Source organism: Colobus angolensis, unplaced genomic scaffold (assembly GCF_000951035.1).
Source record: "Colobus angolensis palliatus isolate OR3802 unplaced genomic scaffold, Cang.pa_1.0 Scaffold190, whole genome shotgun sequence".
Classification (NCBI taxonomy): Eukaryota; Metazoa; Chordata; class Mammalia; order Primates; family Cercopithecidae; genus Colobus; species Colobus angolensis.
This window is the reverse complement of record NW_012115044.1, coordinates 642,243-659,170: the sequence shown is the minus strand read 5'-3', so window position 1 is coordinate 659,170 and position 16,928 is coordinate 642,243. Positions and strand designations below refer to the sequence as shown.

Sequence of the window (16,928 nt, the reverse complement as noted above, 5' to 3'; positions counted from 1 at the left end):
TGTGTATGATGTCAGTTGATCCTTAAAATAACTATGAGGAGTGGAGTTAGCATTCTGGAACCAATTTATATGGCTATTAGGTTTGAGGAAATTAGTAAAAGTAATTGTAGATATTGGGAGCCAGATTTCTCACTGTCAGAAAGATGTTACAAATAAGCAGGGGGGAAGACTATACTGAGCCCTGTGGTGCTAGATTAGAATCAGAGATGTAAGTATAAACTCATGCTTTTTTAAATATAAATGCAGATAGATACAGAGGCAAATGTAGATCTATGTCTATACATGGGTTAATAGACATATATTATAGCTGTGTCTGCTGAGAAGGCCTGGAAGCAGTGGTACCCCAGTAGCAATGAGAACAGACAGCACCTAGATCTTGGTTTCTAAATTCCATTCTCCAATGAAAGGAACAAAAATTCCTTGGATGGAAAGCTGATTCTAAGAGTGGGGCAGGGGAAACACAAGATGAGCCTGGAGTATGGAGTATCTTGTAGTACCAAAAAGTAAGGAAGTGCTAGAAAGGGTGTGTGTGTGTGTGTGTGCGTGCGGATGTGTGTGTGCATAAAGGGCACAACAGCTAATCCAAAAGAGCACCCAATGGCCAATGTGTGGACAATTTGAACAACATATTAACCCTAGTGTTGAATTGTGATCTGAAGAATACAATGAATCTCCATGAGTCCATACTGATATAAATAAATTATTGAATAAATAAATAGGGGAGAAGTGACAGATCTTCCTTGCAGAATAATTATAAATATATTTACATAATCCTTTTTCTAAAAGGTAGAGATTAATTCTCCTCACTTTGAGTGTGGGCTAGACTTAGTATTCACTTCCAAAAAATAAAGGACAAAAAAGGAGAAAATCATATTATAGAAATAGGTACTTGAATAGTGTTAACAGGAAATTTAAGGAGGAAAAGAGTACTTCTTTTCACAACTTAACTCCTTTGGTATGATCTGAGTAGATAAATACAAGCGTATTTCATTTGCATAATGAAAAAAAATCCAGTTAAGTAACAAATAAAAAGAATAAGAAAGTAGGAAAATAAGAATTACTGTAATTATTGTTGGAAAGCTGGGAAAGATGTCATGTATAGATCACAAGCACTGAGGAGGGGATGAGGCAGAGCAAGATGGCTGAATAGAACCCTCCAGCAATTGCCCCCATGCTGCAGAACAACTATCCACATAAGAACCAAATATCAGGTGGCCAAGCACTGTGCCTTACACCTGTAATACTGGCAGGTTGGGAGGTTGAGGTGGAGGATTGCTTGAGGCCAGGAGTTTGAGACCAGTTTGCTCTACATAGTGAGACCCCGTCTCTACAAAGAAAACACAATCAGGTAAGTGATCGCAGTACCTAGTTTTAGCATCATATCAAGGAAGGAGACACTGAAGAGGGTAGGAAAGACAGCCTTGCATTGCCTACACCACCCTTTCCCCCTCCTCCAGCCATGCAGAGAGAATCTCTGTGCTTGCGGGAGGGAGAGCAAAGTGACTGTGCAACTTTTCATTGGAATTCAGTGCTGCTCTGTCGCAGTGGAAAGCAGCGCAGGGCAGAATTGAGCTGATGCCCACAGAGGGAGCATTTAGACCAGCCCTTGCCAGAGGGAAGTCATCCATCCTATCAGTTGGAACACAAGTTCCAGCTAGCCCCACCACTGAGGGCTAAAGTGCTCTGGTGTTCTAAATGAACTTGAAAGGCAGTCTAGGCCACAAGGCCTGCAATTCCTGTGCAAGTCCTAGTGCTGCAATGGGCTTGGAACCAGTGAACATGGGTTGCACACGACCTAGTGAAATACTAGGTGGGGTGGCCAAAGGAGTGCTTGCATCACCACTCCTCCAACTCAGACATCACAGCTTGCAGCTCCAGGAGAAGAGGGAAAAGTAAAGAGGATTTTGTCTTGCAACTTGGATCCCAGCTCAGCCACAGTAAAATAAAGCCCCCATTCTAGACTATAGCTTCTGGATGACAATTCTAGACCAACCCTATGCGGGAAGGGAACCCACTGCCCTAAAGAGAAGGCTACACTCCTGGCAGAATTCACCACCTGCTGACTAAAGAGCCATTGGGTTTTGAATAAACATCAGCAGTAGCCAGTCAGTAGTTGCTGTGGGCCCTGGGCAAGACCCAAAACTGCCCATTTCAGGTGTAACCCAGCACATTTCTCATCTGTGGTGGCCATCAGGAGAGACTCCTGCTTGAGAAAAGGAGAGGGAAGAATAAAGAGGATTTTATTTTATAACTCAGGTACCAGCTCAGCCACAATAAAATAAAGCACCAAGTAGACTCCTGAAGATTCCAGGCTTTGGCTCCTGGAGTGCATTTCTAGACACTCCACTGGGCCAGAATGGAACCCACGACCCTGAAGGGAGAGACCCAGTCCTGGCAGGATTCATCATCTGCTCAGTAAAGAGCCCCCGGGCTTGAATAAACTTCAGTGATAGTCAGGAGATAGTTGCCCCAGGCCTTGGGCAAAACCCAATACTGTACTGGCTTCAGGTGTGTCCCAGCAGTCTCAGTGGGTTTATCCACAGGAGTGTTGCATGACTCCACACCCAACTCCAGGCAACTCAGCATGAAGAAAGAGACTCCATTTGCTTGGGGGAAAATAGAGGAAGAGAACAAGAGACTCTGCTTGATACGTTAGGGAAGTCTGGATCTTTCTCAAGACCACTAAAGTGGTACCTTTGCAAAAGTCACAGCATTACTGGACTTGGGAGTGCCCCCTAATGTACATATGGTTGCAGTGACCAAAGACGTAGATTACAACACTTATTTCCTGTTGAATAACTTAGAAAGCCTTCTGAAGAAGTATGGGTACAAACAAGCCAGACAAAACAAACAGGAATAAATATCTAACTTTTCAGTGCACAAACATTGACCAACATCCACAAGCATCAAGGCCATCCAGGAAAACATGACCTCACTGAATGAACTAAATAAGGCACCAGTGACCAATTCCAGAGTGGCAGAGATATGTGATTTTTGAGACAGAGAATTCAAAATAGCTGTTTTGAGGAAGCTTAACAAAATCCAAGATAACACAGAGAAGAAATTGAGAATCCTATCAGGTAAATTTAACAAAGAGATTAAAATTAAAAAGAATCAAGCAGAAGTTCTGGAGGTGAAAAATTCAGTAGACAAACTAAAGAATGCATCAGTCTCTCAACAGTAGAATGGATCAAGCAGAAGAAAGAATGAGTGAGCGTGAAGACAGGCTATATGAAAATACTCAGAGGAGGTAAAAGAAAAAAATACGAAGCATGCCTACAGGATTTAGAAAACAGCTTCAAAAGGGGAAATCTAAGAGTTATTGGTCTTAAAGAGGAAGTGGAGAGAGAGATTGAGGTAGAAACTTTATTCAAAGAGATAATATTGGAGAACTTTCCAAATCTAGAGAAAGATACCAGTATTCAAGTCTAAGGAGGTTATAGATCACTAAGAAAAATTAACTCAAGACTACCTCAAGACGTGTAATAATCACACTCCCAAAGGTCAAGGATAAAAAAGGATCCTAAAAGCAGCAAGGGAAAGAAAAAAATGACATATAAAGCATTTCCGGTATGTTTGGCCACAGATTTCTCAGTGGAAACCTTAAAGACCAGAAGAGAGTCAGATGACATATTTAAAGTGCTGAAAGAAAAAGACTTTTATCCTAGAATATTATATCCAGTGAAAATACACTTCAAACATCAAGAGGAAATAAAGACCTTTCCCAGACAAACAAAAGCTGAGGGATTTTGTCAACACCAGACCTGTCCTACGAGAAATGCTGAAGGGAGTTCTTCAACCTGAAAGAAAAAGATGTTAACAAGCAATAAGAAATTGTCTGAAGGTATGTGGTAACAGTAAATATGTAGACAAATACAGAATATTTTAACACTATAATTCTAGTGTGTAAGCTACTCATGTCTTGAGTAGGAAGACTAAAAGACAAATCTATCAAAAATAATAACTACAACATTTTAAAACGTAGTGTAATAAGATATAAGTAGAAACATCAGAAGGTTAAAAAGCAGGGGATGGGCTGGGCATGGTGGCTCACTCCTGTAATCTCAGCACTTTGGGAGGCCAAGATGGGTGGATCACGAGGTCAAGAGATCAAGACCATCCTGGCCAACATAGTGAAACCCCGTCTCTACTAAAAATATAAAAATCAGCTGGGCTGGGCATGGTGGCGCATGCCTGTAGTCTCACCTACTCGGGCGGCTGAAGCAGGAGAATTGCTTGAACCTGGGAGGTGGAGGTTGCAGTAAGCTGAGATCACACCACTGTACTCCAGCCTGGCAACAGAGTGAGACTCCATCTCAAAAACAGAGACACACATAGGCTCAAAATAAAGGGATGCAAGGAGCTCTACCAAGCAAAAAAAAAAAAAAAAAAAAAAAAAAAAGCAGGGGATGAAATTTAAGTGTAGAGTTTTGTATCTGATGTAAAAAAAAAAAAAAGATTCAGATTTTCTGTTTACTCTTATGTTCATGAAGTAAACTGTAGTTTTTAAAACCAGATAATAGTTTTTATACATAAAAACTAGAGTTTTTATCAGTTTTCTCTTGGCTTGTTTGTTTTTGCAATCAGAGTTAGATTGTCATTAGTCAAAATAGTGGGTTATAAGATGTTATTTGCAAGCCTCATGGTAACCTCAGGTCAAAAAAATACAATAAATACACAAAATGTATAAAGCAAGAAATTAAAACATACCACCAGAGAAAAACACTGAATGAGAAGGAATAGAAGACCATAAAACAACCAGAAAACAGATAACAAAATGACGGAAGTAAGTTTTTACCTATCAATAATAATATTGAATGTAAATGGGCTAAACGCTCCAATCCAAAGACATAGAGTGGCTGAATGGATTAAAGAGGAAGAAGAAGAAGAAGAAAAAAACCCAATTATCTGTTTCCTACAACAAATGCACTTCTCTTATAAAGACACACACACATAGACTGAAAATAAAGGGATGGAAAAGATATACCGTAGAAATGGAAACCAAAATAAGAGCAGGAGTAGCCATACTTATATCAAATAAAATAGATTTCAAGACAAAAACTATAAAAAGAGACAACATCATTATATAATTTTAAAGGGAACATTTCCGCAAGAGGATATAACAACTGTAAATATATATGCACCCAATAGGGGAGCACCCAGATATATAAAGTAAATATTATTATATCAAAAAGAGAGATGGACCCCAATACAATAATAGTTGGAGACTTCAACACTTCACTTTCAGCATTGGACAGATTATTCAGACAGAAAATCAGTAAACATTAGACTTAATTTGCACTATTGACCAAATGGACTTAATAGATATTTATAGAACATTTCATCCAACAGCTGCAAAATACACAGTTTTCTCCTCAGCACATGGATCATTCTCAAGGATAGATCCTATGTTAGGCCACAAAGCAAGTGGTGATTTTTTGTGTGTTTGTTTGTTTGTTTTTTGTTTTGTTTTGCAAGACAGGGTCTCACTCTGTTGCCCAAGCTGAAGTGCAGTGGCACGATCATGGCTCATTGCAACCTCAACTTCCCAGGCTTAAGTGATTCTGCCACCTCAGTCTCTGCAGTATTTGGGACTATAGGCACATGCCACCTATCTGGATACTTTTCTATTTTTTGTAGAGATAGGGTCTCACTATGTTGCCTAGGCTAGTCTTGAACTCCTAGGCTCAAGCAGTCCTCCCACTTCTGCCTCCCAGAGTGATGGAATTACAGGTGTGAGCCACTGTGCCTGGACAAAGTCTTAAAACATTTTTAGCTGGGCTTCGCCAGTGGCTCACGCCTGTAATCCCAGGACTTTGGGAGGCTGAGGTGGGTGGATCACAAGGTCAAGAGTTCAAGACCAACCTGGCTAAGATGGTGAAACCCCGTCTCAAGTAAAAATGCAAAAAAATTAGCCAGGCATGGTGGTGGGCATCTGTAATCCCAGCTACTTGGGAGGCTGAGGGAGAGAATTGCTTGAACCCAGGAGGTGGAGGTTGCAGTGAGCTGAGATCGCATCACTGCGCTCCAGCCTGGGTGACGGAGCAAGACTCCATCTCAAAAAAAAAAAAAAAAAAAAAAAACTGAAATTGAAATAATCTTGCTGAGTGTGGTGGCTCATGCCTAATCCCAGCACTTTGGGAGGCCAAGGCGGGCAGCTCACGTGAAGTCAGGAGCTTGAGACCAACCTGGCCACCATGGCAAAACCCCGTCTGTACTAAAAATCCAAAAAAAAAAAAAAAAAAAAGCCAGGCATGGTGGTGAAATAATATCAAGTATCTTCTCTGATCATAGTGGAATAACGCTATAATCAATAATAAGAGAAACTTCGGAAACTATGTGAATATAGGAAAATTCAACAATATGCTCCTGAGGGACCAGTGGGTCAATGAACAAATTAAGAAGGAAATTTAAAAATTCCTTAAACGAAAATGGAAACACAGCATACAAAACCCCATGGGATACAGCAAAAGTGGTAATAAGAGGAAAGCACCCACATCAAAAAAGTAGAAAAACTTCAGACTGGGCATGATGGCTCATGCTTGTAATCCCAGCACTTTGGGAGGTCAAGGCAGGCAGATCACCTGGGGTCAGGAGTTCAAGACTAGCCTGGCCAACATGGTGAAACCGCGTCTCTACTAAAAACTACAAAAATTAGCCAGGCGTGCCGGTGGGCGCCTGTAATCCCAGTTACTCGGGAGGCTGAGGTAGGGAGAATTGCTTGAACCTGCAAGGTGCAGGTTGCAGTGAGCCAAGATCGCACTACTGCACTCCAGCCTGGGTGACAGAGTGAGACTCTATCTCAAAAATAAAAATAAAAATAAGTAGAAAAACTTCAAATAAAGAATCTAACAGTACATCTTAAGAAACTAGAAAAGCAGTATCAAAGCAAACTCAAAAGCAGTGGAAGAAATTAAGTAAAGATCAGAGCAGAAATAAGTGAAATTGAAATGAAAACAAAAACAATAAAATAGATTGACAAAACAAAACTTTTTTTTTTTTTTTTTGGAGACAGAGTCTCACTCTGTCACTCAGACTGGAGTGGTGCGTGATCTTGGCTCACTGCAACCTCCGCCTTCCGGGTTCAAGTGATTCTCCTGCCTCAGCCTTAAATTACAGGCATGTGCCACCACACCCGGTGAATTTTTATATTTTTAGTATAGACAGGGTTTTGCCATGTTGGCCAGGCTTGTCTTAAACTCCTCAAGTGATATGCCTCCCTTGGCCTCCCAAAGTGCTGGGATTACAAGTGTGAGCTACTGTAACCTGGCCAAAAAGTTTGTTTTTTGAAAAGATAAACAAAATCCACAAACCAAGACAAAAAGAGAGGGGACCCAAATAAAATAAAAAATGAAATAGACATACAAGTGGATACCACAGAAATTCAAAGGATCATTACAGACTACTATAAGCAACTATATGCCAATAAATTGGAAAACCTAGAAGAAATAAATTCCTAGACACATCCAACCTACCAAAATTGAACCATGAAGAAGTCCAAAACCTAAGTAGACCAATAACAAGTAATGATATCAAAGTCATAATTAAAAGTCTCCCAGCAAAGAAAAGCCCAGGACTCAATAGCTTCACTGCTGAATTCTACCAAACATCTAAAGAAGAACTAATACCAGTCCTGTGGAAACTATTAAGAAAAATAGAGGAGGAGGGAATACTTCAAACTCATTCTATGAAGCCAGGGTTACCCTGATACCAAACCAAACAAAGACACATCAATAAAAGAAAACTACAGGCCAATATCTGTGGTGAACATTGATGCATCCTTGATCCTCCACTGCACTCCAAACTGGGCAACAAGAGCGAACCTCTGTCTCTCAAAAAAAAAAAAAGAAAGAAAGAAAAACAGATAAACTCTGTTACAAATTCACATGCAGTTGTATATTTATACTCAGCAATAAAAATGAACAAACTACTAGATGAATTCAATAAAAATGAACAAACTACTAGATGAATTTCAGAAACATTATGCTTAATGAAAGCTTTACACAAAAGAATTCCCAACCAGTACATTTGTATGAAGTTTTATGGTGAAAAAATTTAGGATGGGGTTTGCTTCTGGAGTAGGGGAAGGGATTGACTTGAAAGGGTCATGAAATAACTTTCTCAGGCCGGGCACAGTGGCTCACACCTGTAATCCCAGCACTTTGGTACGCCAAGATAGGTGGGTTGCTTGAGATCAGGAGTTTGAGACTAGGTTGGCCAACATGGTGAAACCCCATCTCTACTAAAAATAAAAAATTAGCTGGGTATGGTGGAGGGTGCCTGTAATCCCAGCTACTAGGGAGGCTGAGGCAGGAGAATTGCTTGAACTCAGGAGGCAGAGGTTGCAGTGAACAGAGATTGTGCCACTACACTCCAGCCTGGGCAACAGAGTGAGACTCCGTCTGAAAAAAAAAAAGAATTTTCTCTGGTGATAATGTTCTGTACCTTGATGGGGTTGGGTCATACAGTTGTGTGCATTCATCAGAACCCATTGAATATTATACATAAGATTTATGCAATTTATTATATGTAAGGTTTACCTCAAGGAAAAAAGTTTTGAAAAATACGATTTTGATGCAGGTTATCTGAGCACCACACTCGAGAAGTACTGGGTTTGACTAACTTCAGGAATAGTTCTTCCATAAAAGCATAATAATTCAGAGATTACTAATGTAATTCTTTGGCATTCAGAAACTAATGCAGCCAAAATATTAATGGAACCAGGTGCAGTGGTTCCAAGCACTTTGGAGGACTGAGACAGCAGGATCACTTGAGGCCAGGAGTTAAGAGAGAGACCAGCCTGGACAGCATAGCGAGAGCCCATGTCTACAAAAAATTAGCTGGGAATAGTGGTGTGTGTGCCTGTATTCCTAGCTACTTAAGAGGCTGAGGTGGGAGGATCACCTGAGCCCAGGACTTTCAGGCTGCAGTGAGCTGTGATCATACCACTGCACACCAGCCTGGATGACAAAGCAAAATCTTTTCCCTAAAAACATTTTTAAAAACTAAAAAAATTTTTTAATGACACTTTAAATATTTTAAAGTGTATATTTGTATTTATGTAAATATATTCAAAATATAATTTCTTTATTAATAAGCTAATTGTTAAGTGAACAGGGATTTATGAAAATATTGTATAGTTACTTTCCATAGATGCTCTTTTTTTTAGCATCAGGAATGCAATTTTAATAGAATGAACACTGGACCTCTGAATAATTTTACATTGAGATGGATATTCATAATGGCATTTGGTAAATGGGATGATTTTGATTTACAGTTGTATTCCTCTTTCAGTTAAATTCCTGGCTTTCACCTGAGTGCAGAGAATGTTTACTTATGTGATAGACCCTTAGTGTCATTGACTTTAAGATTGTAGATATTGGTTGTTATGGACTGAGCCCAGAAAAAAAAAAAGATTCTAGATGTTTAGACAGCTAGAACTTTTCCTTTATGTACCTTAATTGTATGTGAAATTATCTGCAGACTTTCAAAAGGGCTGCAGGGGAAAGGCTGGAACTAGGATATTGGGCAGATGCTTGAACTTTCACCAATTAAAGATAACTGCCTGTGTTTCCAACTTTTTCCTATCAGAATCACCTGGGGCATTATTAAAATTCACATCCCTCTCTTGAAGTTTCTAAAATTTTTCTGTACCTAAAAAGCCAAAAACAAAAAAGAAAGAGAGAAAGGAAGGGAGCGAGGGAGGGAGGGAGGGAGAAGGGAAGGGAAGGAGAGGGGATGATAAGGCAGGGGAGGGGAGGGAGAGGACGGGAGATCACCCAAAGAGATTGTTGAAAATGCAAATTCCTGGGCCCTACCCGGACCTCTCATTTGTCATGTTTGGAATGAAGCCCCAAATTTACATTTTTAAAGAACACATACAATGCAAAGGTCTGAGGACTGTCTTCTAGTGTCACTGCCTTAGGGGAAGGTCCCTATGTACGTTTTCAGGCAATCTTACAAGAGAGAAGTAGGAGGTAGGAAATTGAAGGAAAGATAATTTTAGAATTGAGGACAGAAGTTAGGGTAAGACCCAAGTGGAGGACTTTGAGTAACCAGCAGCTAGTGAGGACCAAAGGGACAATGAGCTTGCATAAGAGAAAACAGAGAATCACCTCTTGGGGACCATCCAATGGCTGTAAGACTACCATCTTTGTGGGAGTGGAGCATTGGTAACCAAATAGGAAAGTGACTTTTGAGAGCAACTCTATTGATTTGCTTTCAAGTGGTGGGGAGAATTCAGGATTATCCTTCGTGGCACTAAAAATGTGCTTGCATGCCATAGGTTGTCAGCCCTTGCCTTACGTGGTGCTAATGGACACCTCGCAACTATAAACATTCATTGATTTTTCTCTTGTGTAGTAGGAAGAAAGCATAACCCATAGACCATCTTCTGGCAGAAGATGATACATTTGGATCAGAAACGGGAGGCATTGGAAGCCAGGAATCAAAAGTGAAGAAACTCTGCAAGCCCTTAGGTGAGAAGGTCACAGGGATTATTCATTTATTTATTTAATTACATGTCCCCCACGATCACCATATGGCTACCTATTTTGAGCTCATTGCTTTTAGGCTGAGAGGTACTTCATAAATGGTAGGGAAAAGGTGGAATAGGAATAAGCTGCTGGACATGGGTTTTGATGACACGTTTCTCCACAGGCTGCTTCAGTCAGTACTTTCTGTCTTCCCCTTCCTGCATTCATGTCTACTTATTTCCCAGGACCTTTCTCCTTCCTCCCTAGGGCTAAAGTTAACCTGAAATGTCTCACTAACATTTAAAGCTAACATTTATTAAATCCTTATTACTACTAGGCAACATGGTCTTGTGCTGTCCCTGCAAAATTTCATTCCCTGCTTGGAACAATCCAAAAATGTAATACTGTTATTATGATTCACGTGTAGATGAAGCATCTGAGGTTCTGAGGGTTATGTAACTTTCCCAAGACCTGACAGCTAGGAAGTGGCAGAAACAGATTTTAAACTCATGCTTTCTGACTTCAGACTTCATACTTGCTACTTTTTCTGTCTCTTGGAGAAAAAAATGGGAAACCACACTACTTGCACCTCCTCCAGTGTACCACAGCAGGTATCCCAACTTGGTAGACTCGTTTTGAAAGGTTGCTGATATGGTTTGGCTGCGTCCCCATCCAAATCTCATCTTGAATTGTAGTTCCCATATTCCCATTTGTCATGGGAGTGGCCCAAGTGAGAGGTAATTGAATCATGGGGGCCGTTACCCTCATGCTGTTCTTGTGATAGTGAGTGAGTTCTCATGAGATGATGGTTTTATAAGGAGCTTTCCTCACTTTGCTCGCCACTTCTCCCTCCCTCTGCCATGTAAAGAAGGATATGTTTGCTTCCCCTTCCACCATGATTGTAAGTCGGCCTCCCCAGCCCTGAGGAACTGTGAATCAGTGAAACCTCTTTCCTTTATAAATTACCTAGTCTTGAGCATTTCTTCATTGCAGCGTGAGAATGGACTAACACAGTAAATTGGTACTGGGAGTGGGGCACTGCTATAAGGATATCTGAAAATGTGAAAGCAACTTTGGAACTGGGTAACAGGTAGAGGTTGAAACAGTTTGGAGGGCTCAGAAGAAGACAGGAAAATGTGGGAAAGTTTGGAACTTCCTAAAGACTTGGAGGGTTCAGAAGAAGACAGGAAGATGTGGGAAAGTTTGGAACTTCCTAGAGACTTGTCGAATGATTTTGACCAAAATGCTGATAGTGATGTGGACAATGAAGTCCAGGCTGAGGTGGTCTCAGATGGAGATTAGGAACTTCTTGGAGACTAGAGCAAAGGTGACTCTTGCTATGCTTTAGTGAAGAAATTGGAAGCATTTTGCTTTTCCCTAGAGCTGTGGAACTTTGAACCTGGGAGAGATAATTTAGGTTATCCGGTAGAAGAAATTTCTAAGCAGCAAAGTGTTCAAGAAGTGACAGAGCACCATGATTGTAAGTTTCCAGAGGCCTCTCCAGCACTGTGGAACTGTAACTCAATTAACCCTCTTTCCTTTGTAAATTTCCCAGTCTCATGTATTTCTTTATGGCAGCATGAGAATGGACTAATACAGTTGTCAGTCTCTGGGATATAAAAGTGTCACAGCTTTCATTATGAAATTTTTGAAAGTCGGAGAAGAGAATGAAATCACCAAAATATCACTACCCTTACTTAACTATGATTAATATATTAATGTATTTGCTTTCCGGCCTTTTCCATATATGTATATATTTTCCAATAGTGCATGTATTATTTAGTAGCCTGATAATTGAAATATATATAGAATTTTCATGCCCAGATTTTAATGACATTCAAATGATAATGTGAGACTTCTAGCAGTTTGAAGTTAAAGCCCAACAAATGAGTGACTGAATGAATGAATGCTTGCTTTCATGTATGGAATATTACATGTTTGTGCTCTTGTCATGTTTGGTGTTTTTGTGTTCAGAGCTGGGGACCATTGTTTTAGTTTAAATTCTGTATAACACTTCACATGAACAAATAGCATACTCTCCCAACTCAAGTATGTTCTCTCTCTTTCCAGCTCTTGCTCAAATTCACATCCCCTTTAAGCTTTTCTTGATTTCCAAGCCTGCAGTGATATTTTTTCTACTCAAGTTTTCTCAAGTACTTTCTGGCTATACCTCACAATTGATATTCACCATTTTCCACATTTACTAATTATAGTACTTTTATCCTATTTTCTTATACTTCTATCTGCAACACCTAATCCAATGCTTTTCAATGTCAGTTTTTTTTTTTTAGCATTTTAATATTCAAATCAAATGGCTATTGATCAATTTTTATAAGATTCTAGAATGACTAAGATTTCTGGTGTGTCTTTCTATCCTTTCGTAGGTTCCTATTACTGTAACCATGCCAGAAATGACAGAGAATGAGACGCCTACAAAAAAGCAGCACAGGTATGTATCCATAGCCCCAATGTAATATACTTTGGGCAGATAAGAAGCAGAATTAGTTCCTATTTTGCCACATAGGTAGTCCTTAGAGAACTTTTATTTAGATACCTAGGAAATTATTACTCTCCAAAAATATTTTTAGATAAATACAGATTTACTGAAAAAGGTATAAGGTTAAAAATTTTCCATCCTGGCTGGGTGCAGTGGCTCATGCCTGTAATCCCAGCACTTTGGGAGGCCAAGACTGGTGGATCACCTGAGGTCAGGAGTTCAAGACTAGCCTGGCCAACATGGCGAAAGCCTGTCTCTACTAAAAATACAAAAATTAGCTGGGTATGGTGGCACGTACCTGTAGTTCCAGCTACTCGAGAGGCTGACAGGAGAATTGCTTGAACCTGGGAGGCAGAGGTTGCAGTGAGCCAGAATCACACCGCTGCACTCCAGCCTAGGTGACAGAGACTCCATCTCAAAAAAAAAAAAAAGGAAAAAAAATGGTCTGTTCTTATTCTACTAGCAGTATAACAAGAATGACTGTCAGTAGTTAATATATTACCAAATCTATGTTAAATGTTTTGTTGCTAACGACATTTTCACTTGCCCATAGTATTAATTTTTGTATAACCTAAGTTCATTTAGGCTGTAGTCAGTTTGAATAGATATTTTGTGACATTATAATCCATTAATGCTAATATGCATATCAGAACAATATTACTTCTGGTTCTTTGTATAACCTTTTTTTCTGAGTTTCTAGCACCTTTAGCAATGTTTCTGCTTAGAATTGCATGGCCAATGCTTCTACTAATATTAAAATCACGATTCTCTTTCCTTACCAAATAGCTGTTAGAGAATGCTAATGTTTTGAGTAATTGTGTATAAAAGGGAAGGTCAATGCTTTTAGTAGATTGGATTTCAAGAAAATTTAAGAGTTTGGACAACCTAAAGTACATGAATACAAGATAGCTCAAATGCCACTTGTCTGTGCACGGGTGCTGTTGGCTGCAACGTCTCCCTCCCTAGGGGTTACAAAACTACTCTCTACTGTTGCTTGTGTCTCCTGTACACCCACACCCGTATTGGCCCAGGTGCAGGACAAACATCAGAAATCATCTACTTGGCACATCACGTCATGAATTTACCACCACCTAAGTTACATTTTGAAATAGTTAATTAAGCTTTTCAGTGATTGATTCATTTCCCAGCTTATGACTTCTGGGTATGGAAGAATAGAGAGTTGTAGTTACCTCCAGAAATTGTGGTTTCTAAATTTGTATTGAGGTTCTCTGCCATTAGATTTTTATACCATAATATATATTACGGAAATGTTTCTTCAGATTGTTTCTTATTGCTGCAACAAATACAAATTCATAAAATTTATTTTTATGATTCTCAAAGTATAAAGTGGTAAAAATACTTTCCCATTATTTTCATGTTACCTTTTATCTGTATTTTTTGTTTCAGAAAGAAAAACCGGGAGACACACAATGCAGGTAGAAACAATTTAAATTTTACCTGTTAGCATTTTTTGCATTCAAAATGAAATCATACTGCAGTTGATTATAAGTTTTTATGTTATAAGCAAGGAATCACTATTCATTATGTTTTAGGAAAATGTTCCCTTATTGTTTTTAATTGACAAAATGCTCCCTGAGTCTCTCGAAGATGGCTTGCTTATCATCTTCTGATTCATAGTCTGTTTAGATACTTTAAGAGATTACTGTATCCCTGGAGCTAGTGTTTTAAGTGATTTTACCTACCAAGGTAGTCCAGATATTATTCTCCTAGATAGTATGGAGGGAATGTAGCTTTGCAACAATTCCCGAGGGGGCTGACTGCCTAGAGGTATACGTAAGAGATGAGCAGCAGGCTATAGATCCTTTAGGCCTTACAATGTGAACAGTCTTAAATTAAGTTCTGGAGTCCTCAATTATGGGGAAAAGTATAGAAAATAAATGTTGGATTTTATCTCAGATATTGAAATTATAGGCCAAAGCCAGATAAACATCTATAAAATTAATTGTGCATATGTTTGGAATTTGGCACACTGTGTAGCATCTTATTTTCTATCACGGACTGCATTCAGGTCTAAAAAATATTATTTTAGAAGCTAATTTTTATTATTCTATAAATGATACCTTCCTTTGTCTAAGCAAAGGACCCTTGGGACAATTTTATCTATGGAAAAGTATGTTGAACATGGTGGGATATTGCTGTTTCTCAGAATGTAGAGTTTATTGCCTTTGAAACTACATTTTTCAGCAAGGGGTAAAAAGTCTTAATGTTGACTTTTTTTAACCTCCTTGCATTATAAAATCTACTCTTAGAAACTAACAAATACTATTATTAGAGAATTCAGAGGAAAGGTAAGCACAGTTTATTGCTTTAATTTTTTTTTGGCTGTATAAATTAATCTTTTTGATCATAAGAGCTAAGCCTTTTTTATTGGAATCACGTGTCACATGGTGCCATAGATATGTGCTTATAGGCCGAGCATGGTGGCTTATGCCTGTAATCCTAGCACTTGCAGAGGTCAAGGCAGGTAGATCACCTGAAGTCAGGAGTTTGAGACCAGCCTGGCCAACATGGTGAAACCCCATTTCTACTAAAAATATAAAAAATTAGCCGGGTGTGGTGGTGCATGCCTGTAATCCCAGCTACTCAGGAGGCTGAGGCAGGAGAATTGCTTGAACCTAGGAGCCGGAGGATGGCATGAGCTGAGATCATGCCATTGCATTCCAGGGGTGACAGAGTGAGGCTCTGTCTCAAAAAAAAAAAGCTGTTTATCATAACTTACTAAGAAAGACTAATTAGGTGTCATTGAAAAGGATGCTAGGGCAGGCGTGATGGCTTATGCCTGTAATTCCAATACTTTGGTAGACCAAAGCAGGAAGATATTTTGAGCCTAGGAGTTCAAAACCAACCTGGGCAACATAGGGAGACCCCACCTCTACAAGTAATAAAAAAAAAATTAGCCAGGCATGGTAGTGCATGCCTATGATTCCAGCTACTCTGGAGGCTGAGGTGGAAGGATTGCTAGAGCCTGGGCGGTCAAGGCTGCAGTGAACTGTGATTGTGCCACTGCACTCCAGCCTGGGCAACAGAACAAGACCTTGTCGCAAAAAAAAAAAAAAGCGGGTGGGGGAAGAAAGAAAAGAAGGATGCTCTTACTGCTAGATCATAAAGCAAAAAATATATATATTTTGCAAGACAAGTCACACCCATGCTACTGAAAGATCATCTACTTAGAAGCGCTGGAATCATTTGTTAAAAAGGAATGATTTAGAAAACTTTGTAATAGAAAATAGACAATACTAATGGTTCCACTTACAGTGTCTTATAGAAATTATTTGTATAATGTCTTCTGTCCTTTGACCTCTTTTAAATTTGTAACACATAAGCCTGGAACATTTCACAGTTGATTGAGAAGCTGTCAGTTGCTTTGTTTCTTTGATGGGAAAGATCCAACATAGCCAAAGTGGAGAGTCCAGATCCCAGATCCCATAGAGAAAACCAAACCAGTGCCCTTTCTTACGTATTTTAAGTCATAACTAATAGCTGTTTCTGTTCCAAAAAGGCCCAGTAGTCATCCAAAAAGGTGTTTTAAGGTTCTTTAATCTGCCTAGAAAGGCCTTATTTGCCCATTTGCCATAAAGAGACAGCTTTCTAATGACTTGTTTGTTAGTGGATTCTTTAAATTTGATTATCGCTAAAATCTCTAGTAATTGCTTGAACTGTAATAGAATGATGACCTAATAGTAATGAAATATTAGCAATTCCTATTTGTTTGTAATTTGAATGTAATTATTATCAATGATGGTCTTTAAAATGTTAAGGTCTGGTACAGTGGCTCACGCCTGTAATCCCAGCACTTTGGGAGGCTGAGGTGGGCCGATAGCTTGAGCTCAGGAGTTTGAGACCATCCTACGCAACATGGCAAGACCCTGTCCCTACTAAAAATACAAAAAAAAAAAAAAATATTTGTTTGTAATTTGAATGTAATTATTATCAAT

At 39.3% G+C, this 16,928-nt stretch overlaps 1 protein-coding gene across 1 annotated transcript in view; it reads left to right on the top strand.

The window, feature by feature from the left end:
• The first annotated feature begins 12,877 nt into the window (after positions 1–12,877).
• The window catches only part of KIAA2018 (KIAA2018 ortholog), a 21,953-nt gene continuing 17,902 nt past the window's right edge, over positions 12,878–16,928 (top strand). The window contains exons 1-2 of the mRNA XM_011940578.1: positions 12,878–12,924; positions 14,380–14,408. Coding sequence (XP_011795968.1) covers positions 12,878–12,924; positions 14,380–14,408 — 76 coding nt within the window. The remainder of the gene's footprint in view (positions 12,925–14,379; positions 14,409–16,928) is intronic.